This window comes from Schistocerca americana, chromosome 2, assembly GCF_021461395.2.
Source record: "Schistocerca americana isolate TAMUIC-IGC-003095 chromosome 2, iqSchAmer2.1, whole genome shotgun sequence".
In the NCBI taxonomy this organism is placed as follows: domain Eukaryota; kingdom Metazoa; phylum Arthropoda; class Insecta; order Orthoptera; family Acrididae; genus Schistocerca; species Schistocerca americana.
Window position 1 is genome coordinate 665743335 of NC_060120.1, and position 20608 is coordinate 665763942.

At 41.2% G+C, this 20608-nt stretch overlaps 1 protein-coding gene across 1 annotated transcript in view; it reads right to left on the bottom strand.

The window, feature by feature from the left end:
- Window positions 1–123: 123 nt before the first annotated feature.
- Window positions 124–20608, bottom strand: part of LOC124594314 (proline-rich protein 2-like) — a 78052-nt gene continuing 57567 nt past the window's right edge. Inside the window, exon 3 of the mRNA XM_047132677.1 lies at window positions 124–222. Within this exon, the coding sequence (XP_046988633.1) occupies window positions 124–222 (99 nt within the window). The remainder of the gene's footprint in view (window positions 223–20608) is intronic.

The following is a 20608-nucleotide window of genomic DNA, read 5'->3' on the forward strand; positions in this document are numbered from 1 at the left end:
GCTCTCCAAACGACCGTTGCAGTGTGCGGGCAGAGGTCCGGAGGCGCAAGAAGCCGGCAGCGTGCCGCCGGCGCTTAGCGGGGATTCCCCGTTTTGCGAGTGGGCTCTCCTGGCTGCCCGGGGCTAGCGGCCATTGTTCCCCACCGGCTGGCCCGCTGACTCGCGCAGCCCTTCAAGAACAAAGCCCAAAACTTCTCCCGCCGAGAACTGGCTGCCTCCTTTCTGTCGGGCCCCGCAATAACGCCATCGTAATACATGTATGCCGCGCTGAACTTAACCAGTTCTCGCGACGTTTATCTTTCGCCGGATACGGCGGAGAAGTTCCAGCAAAGGAGGGGAAGAAACGCCAAGAAAACGGCCTGTAGCATACGGTCCGCTCAGGTGCGCCGGACTGCGTGATTTATTGCAGTTTGTGCTGAAGCAGAACTTCGGCCATAAATTAAATTCCAGTTAAAATGAATGGGCCTTAAAAATTGTTGCGAAAACGTTTACTAGCTCTGGAGACTGCCTTAATTTGTTGGCGCTAAAGAGAATTTCACCAGAGACTGGGTGATTTATTTGGCACTCTCCAGTCCATGTCTGCCGAAGTAAACGGACGACTGTGAGAATGTGCAACAGAGTGTGAAAGTAAATTATTGTTTCCGTATCAACAGCTGGTGGGGTGATGTTTCCCTTGCGAGAGATTTCACCTCTCTTCTGCCGCAGTTATAGAGTTAGGATAGTAAGGGGGCGAAATCGCAACTTTTTTATGCACTGAGCCAACTCAGAATAATTACTTCAGTACTGTAAACGAAGAGGTCTGGTGGGCAAATGGGATACTTCATCAAGAATACCTACTACTTGAGGTGTATTAATCTTGGTTACCCATTTTTCACACTGCAGAGAGACAAGGACACCAGAATGATGTAAATGAAAACCCTTAGGAAACGAGTATAGGCAGAGTCCCTGTCTTAGAGAAAACATTTGTTTACCTTTTGATGGTATGGGTAACGACAAAGGCACACTGTCCGCAGCTCGTGGTTGTGCGGTAGCGTTCTCGCTTCCCACGCCCGGGTTCCCGGGTTCGATTCCCGGCGGGGTCAGGGATTTTCTCTGCCTCGTGATGGCTGGGTGTTGTGTGCTGTCCTTAGGTTAGTTAGGTTTAAGTAGTTCTAAGTTCTAGGGGACTTATGACCACAGCAGTTGAGTCCCATAGTGCTCAGAGCCATTTGAACCATTAAAATATGCTTTAAATTCACTCGGATACTCAGTTGTAGAAAGCCGTGAAACGTCAATGACTGTAATATCATAAATGTTTTCTGAGACTATTTTCTTTTGTTCCATACTTGTTTATTTCTGGGCTTAAAGTCTTCGAGAATTCGTTGGTAACAAATGCTGAACTTCCATCATTTTATATGGATACAATTTTTTTTCTGATTCTTCCTGCTTTGTGATTAACAAACTAATTAATTTGTAAAATGCTCCCCTATTATTTTGAACTTAAGATAAATATTTCGTTTGTCAATAAGTTACAGAAAATAAGCTCACCTACTTTGTGGGGACTGGAGAAATTATAGACTGTGTGAACGTGCAGTACTAGCTATCCCAGAAAATAAAACACTTTGCCAGTATTGCTGTGGCTGAGGCTGTTCATTAATTGCTCACATTCCGACAGCTTCTCGTTTAAAGTGTGTGTTTACTAACAATGCACGTTCTAAAGAACGTTAAAATTCACAGATCGCGTATTTTGGGGGATTAGAAGATGGTTAATTCATGGAAATTAAGATAGGATGCATACTGTTATTTTCTAGGAACTCTTTCCACAATTGTGAATTAAATTGCGAGTCAAGTACTTGCAGGATGGTATCAGGATTGATGATATTTTAGAAATATACATTCTGTTGTTCCTTCCTTGTGATGCTGTAGTAAGTCTTCCTCAATGGCAAAAATCGAACCAACTGTAACAGGAATTTATGGCACACGTTACCTGACAAAGGGAGGCTTCTTTCTTTTCCAGTGACATGCACTACCTAATTCTTCCACCTACACCAACTGCTAGTCATTATCTAACAATTTTTAATGTAATCGAAAGTAAGCAACATTTACAAATAACGTAATCCTTCCTCATGCAAAATCTTTTATATGTTATAATTGTATCAGCTCACACAAGAAACGTAAATACTTCACATCAGAGAATAAAGTAAAGTGCACTTCAGCAATTTTACACAGAGAAAAATTTTGGAAATTGTGGTAAGATCTTATAGGTTGAAACCGCTGAAGTCATCGGCCCCCAAGTTCAAACACTACTTAGGCCAACTTAAAGTAACTTACGCTAAGCACAACACACACACACACACACACACACACACACACACACACACACACACACACCCATGCTCGAGGGAGGACTCGAACCTGAGACGGGGGGAGCCGCGCGGGGCGTGACAGGCGCTTCAGAGCGGGCGGCTCCACCACGCGGCTTTACACAGAGAATACATCTACATCTATGTGATTACTCTGCTATTCACAATAAAGTGCCTGGCAGAGGGTTCAATGAACCACCTTCAAGCTGTCTCTCTAGCATTCCACTCTCGAATGGCACGCGGGAAAAACGAGCTCTTAAATTTTTCTGTGCGAGCCCTGATTTCTCTTATTTTATCGTGATGATAATTTCTCCCTATGTAGGTGGGTGGCAGCAGAATGTTTTCGCAATCGGAGGAGAAAACAGGTGATTGTAATTTCATGAGAAGATCCCGTCGCAACGGAAAACGCCTTTGTTTTAATGATAGCCACTCCAATTCACGTATCATGTCTCTGACACTATCTCACCTATTTCGCGATAATACAAAACGAGCTACCCTTCTTTGTAATTTTTCGATGTCATCCGTCAGTCGCACCTGAAACGGATCCCACACCGCACAACAATACTCCAGAATAGGGCGGACATGCGTGGTGTAAACAGTCTCTTTAGTAGACCTGTTGCACCTTCTAAGTGTTCTGTCAATGAATCGAAGTCTTTGGTTTTTTCTACCCACAATATTATCTATGTGATCGTTCCGATTTAGGTTATTTGTGATTGTAATCCCTAACTATTTAGTTGAATTTACAACCTTCAGATTTGTGTGACTTATCGCGTAATCGAAATTTAGCTGATTTCTTTTAGTACTCATGTGATTAACTTCACACTTTTCCTTATTCAGGGTCAATTGCCACTTTTCGCACCATACCGATATCTTATCTAAATCATTTTGCAAGTCGTTTTGATCATCTGATGACTTTACAAGACGGTAAATGACAGCAGCATCTACAAACAATCTAAGACGGCTACTTAGATTGTCTCCTATGTCATTAATATACGCTCCTGGAAATTGAAATAAGAACACCGTGAACTCACTGTCCCAGGAAGGGGAAACTTTATTGACACATTCCTGGGGTCAGATACATCACATGATCACACTGACAGAACCACAGGCACATAGACACAGGCAACAGAGGATGCACAATGTCGGCACTAGTACAGTGTATATCCACCTTTCGCAGCAATGCAGGCTGCTATTCTCCCATGGAGACGATCGTAGAGATGCTGGATGTAGTCCTGTGGAACGGCTTGCCATGCCATTTCCACCTGGCGCCTCAGTTGGACCAGCGTTCGTGCTGGACGTGCAGACCGCGTGAGACGACGCTTCATCCAGTCCCAAACATGCTCAATGGGGGACAGATCCGGAGATCTTGCTGGCCAGGGTAGTTGACTTACACCTTCTAGAGCACGTTGGGTGGCACGGGATACATGCGGACGTGCATTGTCCTGTTGGAACAGCAAGTTCCCTTGCCGGTCTAGGAATGGTAGAACGATGGGTTCGATGACGGTTTGGATGTACCGTGCACTATTCAGTGTCCCCTCGACGATCACCAGTGGTGTACGGCCAGTGTAGGAGATCGCTCCCCACACCATGATGCCGGGTGTTGGCCCTGTGTGCCTCGGTCGTATGCAGTCCTGATTGTGGCGCTCACCTGCACGGCGCCAAACACGCATACGACCATCATTGGCACCAAGGCAGAAGCGACTCTCATCGCTGAAGACGACACGTCTCCATTCGTCCCTCCATTCACGCCTGTCGCGACACCACTGGAGGCGGGCTGCACGATGTTGGGGCGTGAGCGGAAGACGGCCTAACGGTGTGCGGGACCGTAGCCCAGCTTCATGGAGACGGTTGCGAATGGTCCTCGCCGATACCCCAGGAGCAACAGTGTCCCTAATTTGCTGGGAAGTGGCGGTGCGGTCCCCTACGGCACTGCGTAGGATCCTACGGTCTTGGCGTGCATTCGTGCGTCGCTGCGGTCCGGTCCCAGGTCGACGGGCACGTGCACCTTCCGCCGACCACTGGCGACAACATCGATGTACTGTGGAGACCTCACGCCCCACGTGTTGAGCAATTCGGCGGTACGTCCACCCGGCCTCCCGCATGCCCACTATACGCCCTCGCTTAAAGTCCGTCAACTGCACATACGGTTCACGTCCACGCTGTCGCGGCATGCTACCAGTGTTAAAGACTGCGATGGAGCTCCGTATGCCACGGCAAACTGGCTGACACTGACGGCGGCGGTGCACAAATGCTGCGCAGCTAGCGCCATTCGACGGCCAACACCGCGGTTCCTGGTGTGTCCGCTGTGCCGTGCGTGTGATCATTGCTTGTACAGCCCTCTCGCAGTGTCCGGAGCAAGTAAGGTGGGTCTGACACACCGGTGTCAATGTGTTCTTTTTTCCATTTCCAGGAGTGTAGATCAGGAAAAATATAGGGCCTGTAACACTTCCTTGCGGAACGCCCGATATTTCTTCTGTGCCGGCCGCGGTGGTCTAGCGGTTCTAGGCGCACAGTCCGGAGCCGCGCGACTGCTACGGTCGCAGGTTCGAATTCTGCCTGGGGCATGGATGTTCTTGGGGACTGATGACCTAAGATGTTAAGTCCTATAGTGCTCAGAGCCATTTCTTCTGTTTTGTTCGATGACTTTCCGTCTATTACTACGAACTGTGACCTTTCTGAAAGGAAATCACGAATCCAGTCACACAATTGAGGCGATACTCCGCAGGCAGGCAGTTTAGTTAGAAGACGCTTGTGAGGAACGGTGTCGAAAGCCTTCTGGAAATCTTAAAAGATGGAATCAATTTGACATACCCTGTCGATAGCACTTATTACTTCATGAGTATAGAGAGCTAGTTGTGTTTCACAAGAACGGTATTTTCTGAAACCGTGCTGACTATGTGTCAATAAATCGTTTCCTTCGAGGTACTTCATAATGTTCGAATACAGTATGTGTTCCAAAATCCTACTGCAGATCGACGTTAGTGATATAGGCCTGTAATTCAGCGGATTACTCCTACTTCCCTGTTTGGGTATTGGTGTGACTTGAGCAGTTTTCCAGTCTTTAGGTACGGATCTTTCTGTGAGCGAGTCGTTGTATATAATTGATAAATATGGAGCTATTTTTTCAGCATACTCTGAGAGAAACATGACTGGTATACAATCTGGACTGGAGGCCTTGCCTTTATTAAACCAATGTTAAATGCTATTCTTCAACATAATCAGTGTGCTTACACAAATATTTAGTTTCGTCATACAATGACAGTAACTAAAGTAGTATAACAGTCTACGAAAGAAGTGACTTCCCTATTAATTATGCAAGGCTGTAATTTGCAGCCCTTTAAAATGAAGCAGAGAATGTATACTGCCGTTGATGGAATAAATTATGTTAACTGAAGTGCTATAATTTATCATCAGACTCGAACCCACTTTACAACAAAACAGGGCACAAAAGTAGGAAAAATAATCCACTGATATCTCAGTTAAAGGTGAAACTGTCAGTACCACGGATACTGGTTTCAACACCACTGAGCTTTATTAGACATGGTCCTGTTGGAGGTGGTATGCTGTTGCCTTTCTTCAGCCTGTGAACTGCCTTTGCTCAGTGTGTTATAAGGAAGCTACAATTTAATGTGGACAGTAAACTGCAGCGATATTAGACTTTTTTCACATTAACAAACATTGCTAGAGGTGAAAGAATGATAAAACACACATAAAAAGACTACGACTGTCCCAGAATCAAACCCATTACCTTATAACCCATAGTCTGCCACATTAACACTGAGCCACTGAATCACAAAGAGGACTGACCATGACACTTGTTGCATGAAACATTTGAATGCGAAGAAAATGGAATCTGAAGTTGTTGATGTGGAGCTGTAACTTTCCACCGAATACAGTGCTAAAATCTGTTGTAACGTATATCGATCATCCTTTATAGGCCCTCAGACATGCTGTTATTACATTAAGTGAATTAAATAGCAATAAAAAGCTTTGATATGTTAGTTAAGTTGATTTGCTTAGAAAGTTTAATTGGGACAGAACAGGAGTATGCAAACACATTAGTCTTTTGAATTAAGCTGGTTACAGCTTATGAAACGTCCCCTTTGAACAATTATACATGACTGTGCTTAAACTGACACACAATATTTTGTTAGCGCAACGCAATCTGACTTTCAAAATTCCCTACAAAAGAATGGCCCTGACTAACATTAAACTATACCTTTCACAAATCACTTACCTCACAAAAATCTTCGCTGCTCAAGCTACTGCAATACAGCGAGCGCCACTACTGCCAGCTAAATATAAGATTCAAACTATGGAGGGCACTAACTACTGATAGGGATAGTTAGCAAATGAAAGATATTAATAGAGAACAAACAATGTATTTACCTTGATATCATCATATATAAATATAGCAGTTCATGACAAATTTCAAAACTCCGCCATCTCTCTCCCCACATCCACCACTGCTGGCGGCTCACCTCCAACTGAGCAACGCTACGCGCTGTTCACATCCACCTGCCGCTGCCCAACACTACAATGGCAGACAACAATGCAAACTAGACACAGACTGCACACAGCACAGCCAGTGATTCTCACACAGAGCGCTACGTGGCGTTACCAATAAGAAAACCTAAACAGCCTACTTACATAGCCCCCATACTCCCCACAAAAAATTTTACAAATTGGATTGGGCAGTGGCCAATACAGATTTGAAAAAAAATTTTCATAATTACAATAACAAAGAAATCAAATGCACACACTTATTGATACAATGTTGGTCAAAAGCTAAAATTTTCTCACAGTCCATAAAGATAGTCCTGATCATTCATCATAATAGTAATTACAGGTTTTTTTTCACAAAGTCTCATTAGTAAAAGAAATTGCACACAGAAGTAATGGATTTCCATGCAGTCTTGAAGAAGTAGTGTTGTCCTTCCAACGGAAAGACAGTGCTGACTCTTGACATGCTGACAGGTAATGGGCCACAACAGAGCAAACCCACAGCAGAGTCAGTCGTAGTTTGGAAGAATATTGGTAGGTAGGTCATCACAGAGCAGACCCACTGGAGTCTTGGTAGAGATTGCGGTATTGGTGGGCCACCAGAGGTGCAGACCCACTGCAGTCCTTGTAGAAATAATGGTATTGGTGGGTCATCAAAGATGCAGACCCACTGTAGTCCTTATAGAAATAATGGCGTTGGTGGGTCATCATAGATGCAGACCCACTGTAGTCCTTGTAGAGATAATGGTATTGGTGGGCCACAAGAGGTGCAGACCCACTGTAGTCCTTGTAGAGATGGCCAGCAGCCATCTGTTGCGATTGTGCAGGTGCACATTCACCATCGAAGAGTCTTGCGGAGAATATAGCAAGTCCATAAACCACCACTTGTGCACTCACAAAGTTTTTTGGAATTGTCCTTAGAACGAGCAATGCTGTTATCCAGTCCCTTGCTGAATTATCAACACACGTGCAAACACTAACAGTCCCTACTTCTCACATATTGTCCATATACTATGACCAACTGAAACGTGTGCAGTGAAATGTAACTTACAAGTTACTTAAGTTGATGAACTGGTGTCAATTACAATTTTATAACATAAGAATACAATTACAAAGGTACAAAATACATCATTAAAGAACATAACAATACAGATAACATTCGTGGTACAGGTTTTACAAAAGAATCGAACTAACATATACATCAGTGTTACAGGAATTATGACATAAGTAAATACATAAAAGATCAGAATAACTTTCGAAACATCAACTTCACACATGAGCATTAACACAAGACAGAATAAATAATGTCTAAACACCTTTACAAAGTAAATAACACATCATTAATGCCAATTGTATTTGAGGATAACAGTATTCCTCATCATAGTGAACTTAGTATTAGAAGAGAAAAAGGTTCTATGAAACAGTACACAGAGACAGGAAGAAAACAAATACACAAGGGTACACAAACATATAGTGGGATAACACAAAAGGAAAAAACAGGGTTTGTTTTACTGCAGTATTTTGCATGGAGATCTCCCTTTGTTCATCATTATTCCCAAAAAGTCCTATCTAAGCCTGCTTTCTGTATTCTGTTCATATTTCTTTCAAAATAATTATTTCTGATTGTACAATACTCATTTGGGCCCAAATCTTTTTCATATAACTTCGCAATGCATTCTTTACCTATTCTCCATAGTCAGTTTCTTATATAGTCTACCCCCTCTTAAGCTAACTTAAATCTACTGAGCTCAGATGCTAAACTAAGGGACGAGGCAATGCAGCAGCACATAAAACAATTAATATAAACAGCAATGAAAAAAAAAATGGAAAATCGCAAAGCAAGCTACAGTAAATCTAAATTACCAAGCAATTCAACATTACAACTAATATGAGGCAATGCGCAGCAAACAAAAAAATAAATCTGGCTTAGCAGAGTAACAAATTAAAGTTCAGTAGCACTATGCCTGGCAAACAGCAGCTTATATCTAAACATGACATAGCTCAAGCAGAAAAAATAGTACACTAAAGATAACAATGCAGATAAGGGAAATGTATAATCACATCTTAATGTCTAAGTAATTAAAGTGGTGCACCACAACAACTTATTGTAAAAGAAATATTACCATGTACTTGAAAAGAATATTATGTATGCAGTTACTGTTACTAGTCCCTTCTTATTGTTCTTTCCTTTCCAAGTGCTCCTTTTTTGAAGAATGTGGATCACAAAATTATTATTTAATAGATCTGTTGACAGAAAGTGTTCACATTAGCCAATGTATTTAATTTTATTTTATGAAACCAATGCTGCAACACAGCTGGAAACGAGATATTAAACAAAATGAGCAATCTCTTAACTACAAAGACAATAGATGTAAAATGTTTCTAATCATTTCATTAGGCATTTTAGTAAATATCATAAATTACGAGCTCCACAGTATGCTTTCAACAAGGAAATGTCAATAGCGAGGACAATGGCCTCCCCTTTCTTTTTTTCTACCTGTGCCGCTGAAAGGCTAATGGCTTTTTTTCGGGCGGCTGTCGCCCAGGTGGGTGCCCGCGATGCATTACGTGCAGGTGGTCACTTAACTTTCTTACGGAAATATTTACGACAGCAGTTTCCGCTATAGTGACAGTCTCACACAAAAATATTTCACAGGTCAAGAATTAGCGTTGCAAATCTGTAGAAAGTAAATCCTATAAATATAAGTGTCCAAATAAAATATTCGTCAACATTGTGATACAGACACGCATTTACGCACATTTCATAACTCTTAAAGTACGATTCTTGGTTTCCAACATACTTCTTATTCCTCATATACGGTAGCATCATCTTATTGATCATAAACATATCTCAACAGCATAGTACACATCGTCGTCGTAATAATAACATCATAACACCTCAGTCAAATCTCAAAAACGTCGTAGCTTTCTGTAATAATTTCAAAACCTAAACAAATTCTCTGCTCGTTTCAATAGTGTCATCTACATCAAACGTACTTTAAAATCATGCTCCCTTACCAAATACATCATTCAAAGCTCTCATAGTATCACAATGATTCTGAAAAAATATGAACAGTTTACAAAGTACAGACAAAATACAGTTTCATAAGTGTGAAGTTACCCAACTGTGTATTGCGTAAACATGTGTCACTGATGCAGTAAAAAAATGTTTATGTCTCAGTTAAATGATCAGATAGCTGTGTAATTTGTGTGTTAGAGAAATATGGTACCGATGTGTAAAGTTGTATAAGCAAATACCATATTAGCTAGGGTTCCTTGTGGTTGCCACACACATGGTACACAAAGTAAGCGTGTACCCCCCTGAGGATTAATGTAATTATACCCTCAGGTGTTACAGATTACAGCAATGGAATGAAATGTATCACGGAAAACTTTCTTTGCAATTCAAAAATCTTTAAAAATAAATGTTTTAAGTACAAAATTAATCACTCAAATACGTGTACTGTAGCGCTAAATGTGCGTCTTGTTGCAACATAATCTGTGTGGAAGTGTCGTAGTTATCGTCCTCCGAAAGCTAAGTTCTGCAAAAGTCAATGTACTTACCTCATAATACACAAAAGTGAAATGCTTTGCGTATAAATGTCTAAGTTATTACGCTTATTGCCGTGATGAGGAAAGTACTGTGCTGTAACGTATTGTTGTGCTACGGAAAAGGCAGTCTCATTGTAGCTATACCACAAAAGTTACTACTAAAACCTGTTTTACTTTCCAGAATAAAACAGAAAACTGTGCAGATATAAAACAGAAACACTGCAAAAGCAACATTGTAAATTGTCACTCATTAGTAGCGTCGTCATAAAATCGTGTAGCTGTCACATAACTAACACTGTGTCATCTGGTATCTCACAGAAAGTACTTTAATTCCAGAATATATTTTCAGGTCAACCAAAATGTTGCATTAAAATCTCATTAGCAGTACTGGTAAATGTTCTAAGTATGTGAGCCTTATAGTCGTTACGCAATCGTGCAAGAAACAAGCAAGAATGTACACACACAATAACACTGTGACGTCTGTTCACTGTAACAATGCATTCGTCATTTCTGTTTAAATAAGTTCTCTTGGTTCTTGATTGGATATTTAACTTCAAACATTGTTGTATGTTAACAGATTCTAAGTCTGACAAAGCATATTAGTAATGTGAAGCGAAAAATTTTATGACAAAGACTAAGTTAAAAAGCAGATTATCTTTCAATAAACGGTTTTACATGTGAAATGTGGTGTAAACCTTTACTATTCCTAGTACGCAGAGTTTCAACTTCAAAGCAATTATCATGTTGTATACGTCGGTAAAGAAAACTGGAATTTTTCTCAACGTTAGCGTCTATGTTATTTTTCCCTGAGCCAGAGGCCGCACGTGGTTGCCTGCGGTGCGAGTCATTGTCTGTTTCTTTGTTGGCGCGCGTCGTTATTGGGATTAGGAGACCTAACTTCTACAAATTCACTTCCTCGAGAGGGCCCTGCTCTGTTTGAATCCCGCCAGTTCTGATGCAATTCAGGTCTGTCGTTACGAATATATCGTCTGTCGCCATGTCGGTAGCTTCCGTAGTTTCTTCCTTGTCCGTCACGTGGTGGAGAATTTCTCCCTGAATCGTAACTCCGCGCTGAACTGTTGCGTCTGAAGTTATCCTGTCTCCCCTGGTAATAATTGTTTTGGTTCCCATATTGTCTGTTTCTGTGGTTATCTCTGTCATATTCATTACTACGGAAATGCGATCTTTCCCTGTAGTTATTACTACTCTGCCAACGGTTGTCATACGGGTGGTGTCTGTTTTGGTCACGATTTGTGTTGTGAGAATAGCCTTGTCGTGTCAAGTTATTACTTCTTTCATCGCGGAATTGCGACGGATGTGACCTGTAATTGTTGTGTTCCTGGTTTCGCGTTTGTCAGTGTCACTTTCCAGTTCTTGTAACAGTCCCTGAAAAGCTTCAATGTCGTCTTTGCAACGTCCTGCCAAAATAATATGTCGTAAATGTTCAGGTAATTTGATTAAGCAAATGCGGATGAGTTCTGAGGGGCTGTATGGGTTTGACAGGTACTGATTCTTGTGCAACATGTCTTCAAAATATTTCACAAGACTGGAGAATTCAGATTGTTCGAAATGTTTCATCATTATGATACCATGTTTTACTCGGTCTTGTGTGGCTTGAGACCAATATGCTGAGAGGAAGGCATGGTAAAATTCTCCTTCACTGTGGCAATCGTGAATGACCGATCGCATTCTTACAGCTGGTTCATTCTCTAAGTAGCCACACATAAATTCTAATCTGTGTTCCAACGACCAGTTGGGAGGAAAGCAATGAGAGAATTGATGGAGCCATGCTTGTGGATGAATGTCGTTGCCAGAATTCTTAAATGTTTTGGATTTACGTGTAGTAATGAACAGCTTATAGTCAAAATCATCATGTCGGCGAGTCGCATATCAGTCATTGTTAGGTCGTGTCGGCCGTTCCATCTCAAAATTCGGTGCACATTGCCAATTTCTTTCATAACTTCCGAAATGCCCTGTGTTATTATTTTGCGGCTTTTCCGTATTTCTAAGTCCCTCTTCCCGTGTTGGAGCGCGAGTGTCCTCTGAAATACGTAATTCTTGTATTACCTGTGTCAGCTGATCTTGTACTTCCCGGATTTCTCTTTGGTGTTGTGTATTAATTTGATTCTGATTTTGTTTGAATTTCCTAATTTGTTCGTACTCTTCTGTGTCATTAAGGACTACCGGTCTTGCGTCAATCAGATTATCATCTACCTTCATAGATAAATTAGTGAACTGATCCAAAAGTTCGGCTACTTTCTCCGATAGTGTACTTATTTCCTCAGTGTGTTTTTCTGAACCAAGTTTCAGAGTATCTACTGTGTCCTTAAAGTTTTCCTGAGTTTTTGCAAGTTGCGTAACCGAATCGGTAGATGCAAGGCAAGGTCTCATGATTTTCATGAACAATAATTTGCAGTTCTTTTATGGCTGCTTCGTGATTTTGTAATGCATTTTCATGCCGCGAAAAAATAGGTTGAAAATGCTCACAAATTTGAGTTTTTACGTCATTACAGACTTTTTGACATTTCGATTCAATGTTATGTAACTCAGTAGTTAAATCTTCACGCGTTTGTTCAAGAGTTTGTTCCAATGAGTCTAACTTTTGAAGCTGTTGCTGTGTTTGTCTCTGATTTTGTTCCATTGTGTCTAACTTTTTGAGGTTTTGTTCCACTGTGTCTAACTGTTGCTGTGTTTGTCTCTGGTGTTGTTCCATTGTGTCTAACTTTTTGAGATTTTGTTCCACTGTGTCTAACTGTTGCTGTGTTTGTCTCTGGTGTTGTTCCATTCTGTCTAACTTTTCAAGCTTTTGCCCCATTTGTTGCATTAATTGTAATAACAATGCACTGGTGTCTGAAACATGTTCCTCAGTGCTTTTCGGCAGTGAAGTTGCACCGGCAGCATTCACATTTTGACAAGCGGAAAATGTGTCTTGACTCATTTGAGAAAACGGTGAGAACCCAAAACCTGAGTCTGCAGTATTTGCAATATTGTGTTCTGTCATTCCCGATTCCTGAGGCGAGCTGTTGCCGACCAATCGATCGATAACGCTTCCCTGTTCACTACCTGTTTCACTGTCTACACCATTGTTTGCCGCCCGCTCCATTTCCCTATGCGCAATTACCAAATTACTACTTTGAACATTAGTTAATTCATTACTCTGCGGCGCTAACACACTGCCTTCGTCTTCACTGTCATTTCTCAGTTTACTTTGGAGCCTAGTATTACGTTTTTCACACGCCATAATTGTCACAATATTTCACACGATAACACAGAAAAGCACAATTTGAAGAGCAAAATAAAATAACATAGCAATGGAAATAATGTCTACTTAATTGCCAGCGCAGCTACGAAATACTTGGTGCAAATCTACATGCATGCCACAACTGTTTTACTGTACAACAATGAAAAACTACAACTACAAAGGAAATTCTCTTTATGATTACGCGCTATCAATAAACAATAGCTACACCAATTACACAAACTACAAGAAAAAAATCAGAAGATTCCAGTGAGGTATCCTCGGCTAAGGGTCGCCATATGAAACGTCCCCTTTGAACTATTTATACACGACTGTCCTTAAACTGACACACAATATTTTGTTAGCGCAACGCAATCTGACTTTCAAAATTCCCTACAAAAGAATGGCCCTGACTAACATTAAACTATACCTTTCACAAATCACTTACCTCACAAAAATCTTCACTGCTCAAGCTACTGCAATACAGCGAGCGCCACTACTGCCAGCTAAATATAAGATTCAAACTATGGAAGGCACTAATTACTGATAGGGATAGTTAGCAAATGAAAGATATTAATAGAGAACAAACAATGTATTTACCTTGATATCATCATATATAAATATAGCAGTTCATGACAAATTTCAAAACTCCGCCATCTCTCTCCCCACATCCACCACTGCTGGCGGCTCACCTCCAACTGAGCAACGCTACGCGCTGTTCACATCCACCTGCCGCTGCCCAACACTACAATGGCAGACAACAATGCAAACTAGACACAGACTGCACACAGCACAGCCAGTGATTCTCACACAGAGCGCTATGTGGCGTTACCAACAAGAAAACCTAAACAGCCTACATACAAGCTTACTGTATTGAAATACTACCCATTTGGTGCAGTTGGCCTCACAGTTTTCAAATGAAGATGGTAAAATAAATGTTGAATTATTGACTCAGTAATATGCAATACCTGGATTATTGTAGATCATTAAACTAGCATGAAAAGCAAATTAATCGTTCCAAATATCACTAAATTTCACCTTGGAGGTTTAGTTAGCATTTCACAGTCCAGTGTATGTGGACATTATTAATGACACAATACTGCAGATCAGTTAATTCTGAGAAATGTTAAACTTATTTTTACAACGTTAATCTGAGATACATGTAAAGAGTTAGAAAAATAAACAAACTTATCAGGTTTTTTATCACATAACAGCTTTTGCTTGTTGGTGAAGAACATGTATTTAAGTTGTCTCTGTATACAATGAACTGTTGCTGCATTAGTGAAGAAGCCTCTCTCAGCATTACAGTACTTGCACAAAAGAAATTTGTGTACCAGTACAATAAAACTTTTGATGAAATTAACAATCAGTATTTATTTTAACAAATAGTTCTGTCATTCATATTCCATACTAATAAAATTTGAAATGAATAATGCTCAAAATGCAATCATGCTGAAAAGGTAGTGTTTCAAATTGTGCCTATCACATGTGTGCAGTTAATTTGCCAGGTGTTACACCCATGCTCTATTTGGCATGCAACTTCAAGAAGCCTAGAGAAGCGTTAATAAAAAAGAGAAAAGAATTTTACCTTTTTTTTAACAGGATGGTTACTCCATGTTTCTGTTAAAAGTACTATCACAACCATTATCTGAGAACATTCGCAGGTAATATTGTAAGTGGTGTCTATTAGTCAATATTTATCACAGTGTTTTAATATTACTCATATTTTTCAGGCCAGATTGTCAGTGATATGATATTCTTGCAATTAGATTAGATTTGACTTGATTAATTATAGATTCCATAGACCAACAAAAGAGGGTATCCTCTTGGATGTGGATCATGTCAGATAAACACAATACAAAAATGAAATTAGAAAAACTTGAGATTTATCAATTTTAATGATCCTCAGTCAATGAAGAGTAAAATTATGTACATGAATTAAAATTAAACTTCTAATATTTACAGGTTTAATACTTACATCTGCTTTCATTAAATCCATCATTCACACAGTTACTTGGCTACTATATCCAAGTATTGTCAAAATTTTAAGTAAATTATTCATTTCAATGAGCCTCAGTTAAGAACAGTCAAATTATGTACAAGATATATAATTAAACTTCCACTATTTACAGACTTAAGACATACATGTGCTTTCCATACATCCATCATTCACACAGTAGGTAGTTATTTGGCTGTTAAAACCAAATATTGTTGAAAAACAAAGTATAATAAATTTTCATTAAAATGGTCTACTGCACTTGTTGAGAAATTCATGTATGGAATAAAAGGAGTTGACCACCAAAAATTCTTTTAAATTATGATTAAATTGTGCCTTGTCTGAAACTAAACTCTTAATGGTTGCTGGGAACTTATTGAAAACATGTGTTGCTGAATACATGACTCCTTTCTAGGCAAGAGTAAGTGATTTTAAATATTTGTGTTTATTGTTCTTATTCCTAGTATTGATACTGTGTACAAAGCAGTTAGTTGGAAAAAGAGATGTATTATTTACAACAAACTTCATTAAGAAATAAATATACTCAGAAGCTGCAGTTAGTATGTCCAATTCTTTGAATATGTTTCAACACGATGTTCTTGGATTTACACTACACATTACTCTTGTATGCGCTTCTGTACTCTAAAAATTTTTTCTCTGTCTGTGGAGTTACCCCAAAATATACCATATGACATAATGGAGTGAAAATGAGCAAAATATGCCAGTTTTTTTGTATTTATATCTCCTCTGTCTGACATCATTCGCATTGCAACTAACGGCTTCTTTAGGTACTTTAGCAGTTCGCTAGTATGTTGCCCCCAACTGAAGTCATTATCAAGTTGTAATCCTAAGAATTTTACACTCCCATCTTCTCCTATTTCCATGTCATCATATTTTATACACACACTAGAAGGAAATTTCTTGGAAGTTCTGAACTGCATATAGTGGGTTTTTTCAAAGTTTAATAACAGTTAATTGGCTATGAACCACTTATTAATGTCAGTAAAAATTTGATTAGCTACCCTTTCTAAATTTATATTTGATTTACTATATATTGCAATGTTTGTATCATCTTCAAATAAGACAACTTGACATCTGATAATAACAGATGACAGGTCATTAATATACACAAGAAAAAGTAGTGGACCTAGTATAGAACCTTGGGGAACACCACATGTAATTTCTTCCCAGTCAGGTGATGCCTGATTGCCTACTGTTGAAGTGTTATGCAATGACACCCTTTGTTTTCTATTCATAATATATGACAGAAACCACTTTGCAGCACTACCAGTGATGCCATAATATTTTAATTTACTTAAAAGAATGCTGTGATTCACACAGTCAAAAGCCTTTGAAAGATCACAGAATATGCCAGTTGCCTCTAATTTGTTGTCCAATAAATTAAGGACATTTTCACTGTAAGTGTAAATCATCATCATCATCATCAGCGAATTCAATCATTAAATGATGTGGCCTCTTCGAGTCATGGATTCAGGTAGGCTTTCAGCAGTCTTCTCCAAGTGCGACGGTCTTGGGCAGTTCTCTGCCAGGTGTTACCAGCGATCCTCTTGATGTCTTTGTCCCTTCTGTCTGGTGGTCTTCCTCTAGGCCTCCGGTGCTCTCTCGGACTCCACTCCAGCACTAGCTTCGTCCATCTGTTGTCTTTTCTTCTTGCGACGTGGCCAGCCCACTGCCATTTCAAGGAACCTACTGTCTCTAAGATGTCATAAACCTTCGTCACACACCGGATGTCATCTGCACTTTTCCTATCCTTTCTTGTATAGCCCAGCATTGATCTCTCCATGGCTCTCTGTGCTGTCCTAAGTTTTCCTTTTGTATATGAGTTCAGTGTCCATGTCTCGGAGCCATATGTCATCACAGGAAGAATGCATTGATCAAATACTGCTTTCTTCAGATTTACTGGAATTTTTGATCTGAATACTGTTGTATTCTTCCCAAATGCTTGCCAGCCAAGCTTGATGCGTTGATAGATTTCTGGCCTTATGTCTCCCTTCATATTTATAATCTGGCCAAGGTAGACATATTCACTGACCTCTTCTAATAGACTGTCCTTGACTTTCACATCTCCAGCTGGGACCCATTTGTTGGACATTACTTTTGTCTCGGAAAGGTTCATGTTCAAGCCAACCAGCTGACATTCTGATGCAAGATCTGTAACTAAGTTTTGGATCTCAGTGAAGTCTTTGGCCAGTAAGGCAATATCATCAGCAAATCTCAAGTTGGTAAGCAGCTGAGCAGCAAGTCATATACTCCTAGCTCACTCATTTGTTACATAGTTTAATTCTTAATTTCTTTGCGTGTTTTTGGTACTTGCATTGTTTAATTCATAAATTTCGGGCGTATTGTAGTATTTGAGAGTGTAGCATCGCGTTTTAGTACCTGAATAGTGTAATTTCGCTTAGTCTCCTTCCGCCGCCGAGCAGTGTCAGCAGTGCGCAAGTAGCAGCATTACTGCATTTACTAGGCAATCTTGTATTTTAATAACCGTTTAAATTTTGTCGATTTGTTTGCGCTCTCTGTAGATTAGTTCAGACGTTCTTTGTAAAACAGTTTTTAGCATGGATAGGGACTGCAACTGCTGTGTTCGGATGCAGGCTGAGTTGGCATCCCTTCGCTCCCAGCTTCAGGCAGTGTTGGCTTCGGTCACACAGCTTGAGGCTGTTGCCAATGGGCATCACTGTGGGGGTCCGGATGGGGGTTTGTCGGGGACGGCCAGCTCGTCCCACGCATCCCCTGATCGGACTACGACTGTGGTTGCCCGGGATACTGCCCGCATTGAGGCTGATCCCTCACCTGTGGTAGAGTGGGAGGTCGTTTCAAGGTGTGGCAGGGGGCGAAAGACATTCCGGAGGGCTGAACGGAAAGCCTCTCCAGTTTGTCTGACGAACCGGTTTCAGGCTCTGTCTCAGGCTGATACTGATCTTCGGCCTGACATGGCTGCTTGTCCTGTTCCAGAGGTTGCCCCTCAGTCTGCAAGATCTGGGCTTACTGGTAGTTGGGAGCTCCAACGTCAGGCGCGTAATGGGGCCCCTTAGGGAAATGGCAGCAAGAGAGGGGAAGAAAACCAATGTGCACCCTGTGTGCATACCGGGGGGAGTCATTCCAGATGTGGAAAGGGTCCTTCCGGATGCCATGAAGGGTACAGGGTGCACCCATCTGCAGGTGGTCGCTCATGTCGGCACCAATGATGTGTGTCGCTATGGATCGGAGGAAATCCTCTCTGGCTTCCGGCGGCTATCTGATTTGGTGAAGACTGCCAGTCTCGCTAGCGGGATGAAAGCAGAGCTCACCATCTACAGCATCGTCGACAGGACTGACTGCGGACCTTTGGTACAGAGCCGAGTGGAGGGTCTGAATCAGAGGCTGAGACGGTTCTGCGACCATGTGGGCTGCAGATTCCTCGACTTGCGCCATAGGGTGGTGGGGTTTCGGGTTCCGCTGGATAGGTCAGGAGTCCACTACACGCAACAAGCGGCTACACGGGTAGCAGGGGTTGTGTGGCGTGGGCTGGGCGGTTTTTTTAGGTTAGATGGCCTTGGGCAAGTACAGAAAGGGCAACAGCCTCAACGGGTGCGGGGCAAAGTCAGGACATGCGGGGACCAAGCAGCAATCGGTATTGTAATTGTCAACTGTCGAAGCTGCGTTGGTAAAGTACCGGAACTTCAAGCGCTGATAGAAAGCACCGAAGCTGAAATCGTTATAGGTACAGAAAGCTGGCTTAAGCCAGAGATAAATTCTGCCGAAATTTTTACAAAGGTACAGACGGTGTTTAGAAAGGATAGATTGCATGCAACCGGTGGTGGAGTGTTCGTCGCTGTTAGTAGTAGTTTATCCTGTAGTGAAGTAGAAGTGGATAGTTCCTGTGAATTATTATGGGTGGAGGTTACACTAAACAACCGAACTAGGTTAATAATTGGCTCCTTTTACCGACCTCCCGACTCAGCAGCATTAGTGGCAGAGCAACTGAGAGAAAATTTGGAATACATTTCACATAAATTTTCTCAGCATGTTATAGTCTTAGGTGGAGATTTCAATTTACCAGATATAGACTGGGACACTCAGATGTTTAGGACGGGTGGTAGGGACAGAGCATCGAGTGACATTATACTGAGTGCACTATCCGAAAATTACCTCGAGCAATTAAACAGAGAACCGACTCGTGGAGATAACATCTTGGACCTACTGATAACAAACAGACCCGAACTTTTCGACTCTGTATGTACAGAACAGGGAATCAGTGATCATAAGGCCGTTGCAGCATCCCTGAATATGGAAGTTAATAGGAATATAAAAAAAAGGGAGGAAGGTTTATCTGTTTAGCAAGAGTAATAGAAGGCAGATTTCAGACTACCTACCAGATCAAAACGAAAATTTCTGTTCCGACACTGACAATGTTGAGTGTTTATGGAAAAAGTTCAAGGCAATCGTAAAATGCGTTTTAGACAGGTACGTGCCGAGTAAAACTGTGAGGGACGGGAAAAACCCACCGTGGTACAACAACAAAGTTAGGAAACTACTGCGAAAGCAAAGAGAGCTCCACTCCAAGTTTAAACGCAGCCAAAACCTCTCAGACAAACAGAAGCTAAAAGATGTCAAAGTTAGCGTAAGGAGGGCTATGCGTGAAGCGTTCATTGAATTCGAAAGTAAAATTCTATGTACCGACTTGACAGAAAATCCTAGGACGTTCTGGTCTTACGTTAAATCAGTAAGTGGCTCGAAACAGCATATGCAGACACTACGGGATGATGATGGCATTGAAACAGAGGATGACACGCGTAAAGCTGAAATACTAAACACCTTTTTCCAAAGCTGTTTCACAGAGGAAGACCGCACTGCAGTTCCTTCTCTAAATCCTCGCACAAACGAAAAAATGGCTGACATCGAAATAAGTGTCCAAGGAATAGAAAAGCAACTGGAATCACTCAATAGAGGAAAGTCCACTGGACCTGCCGGAAT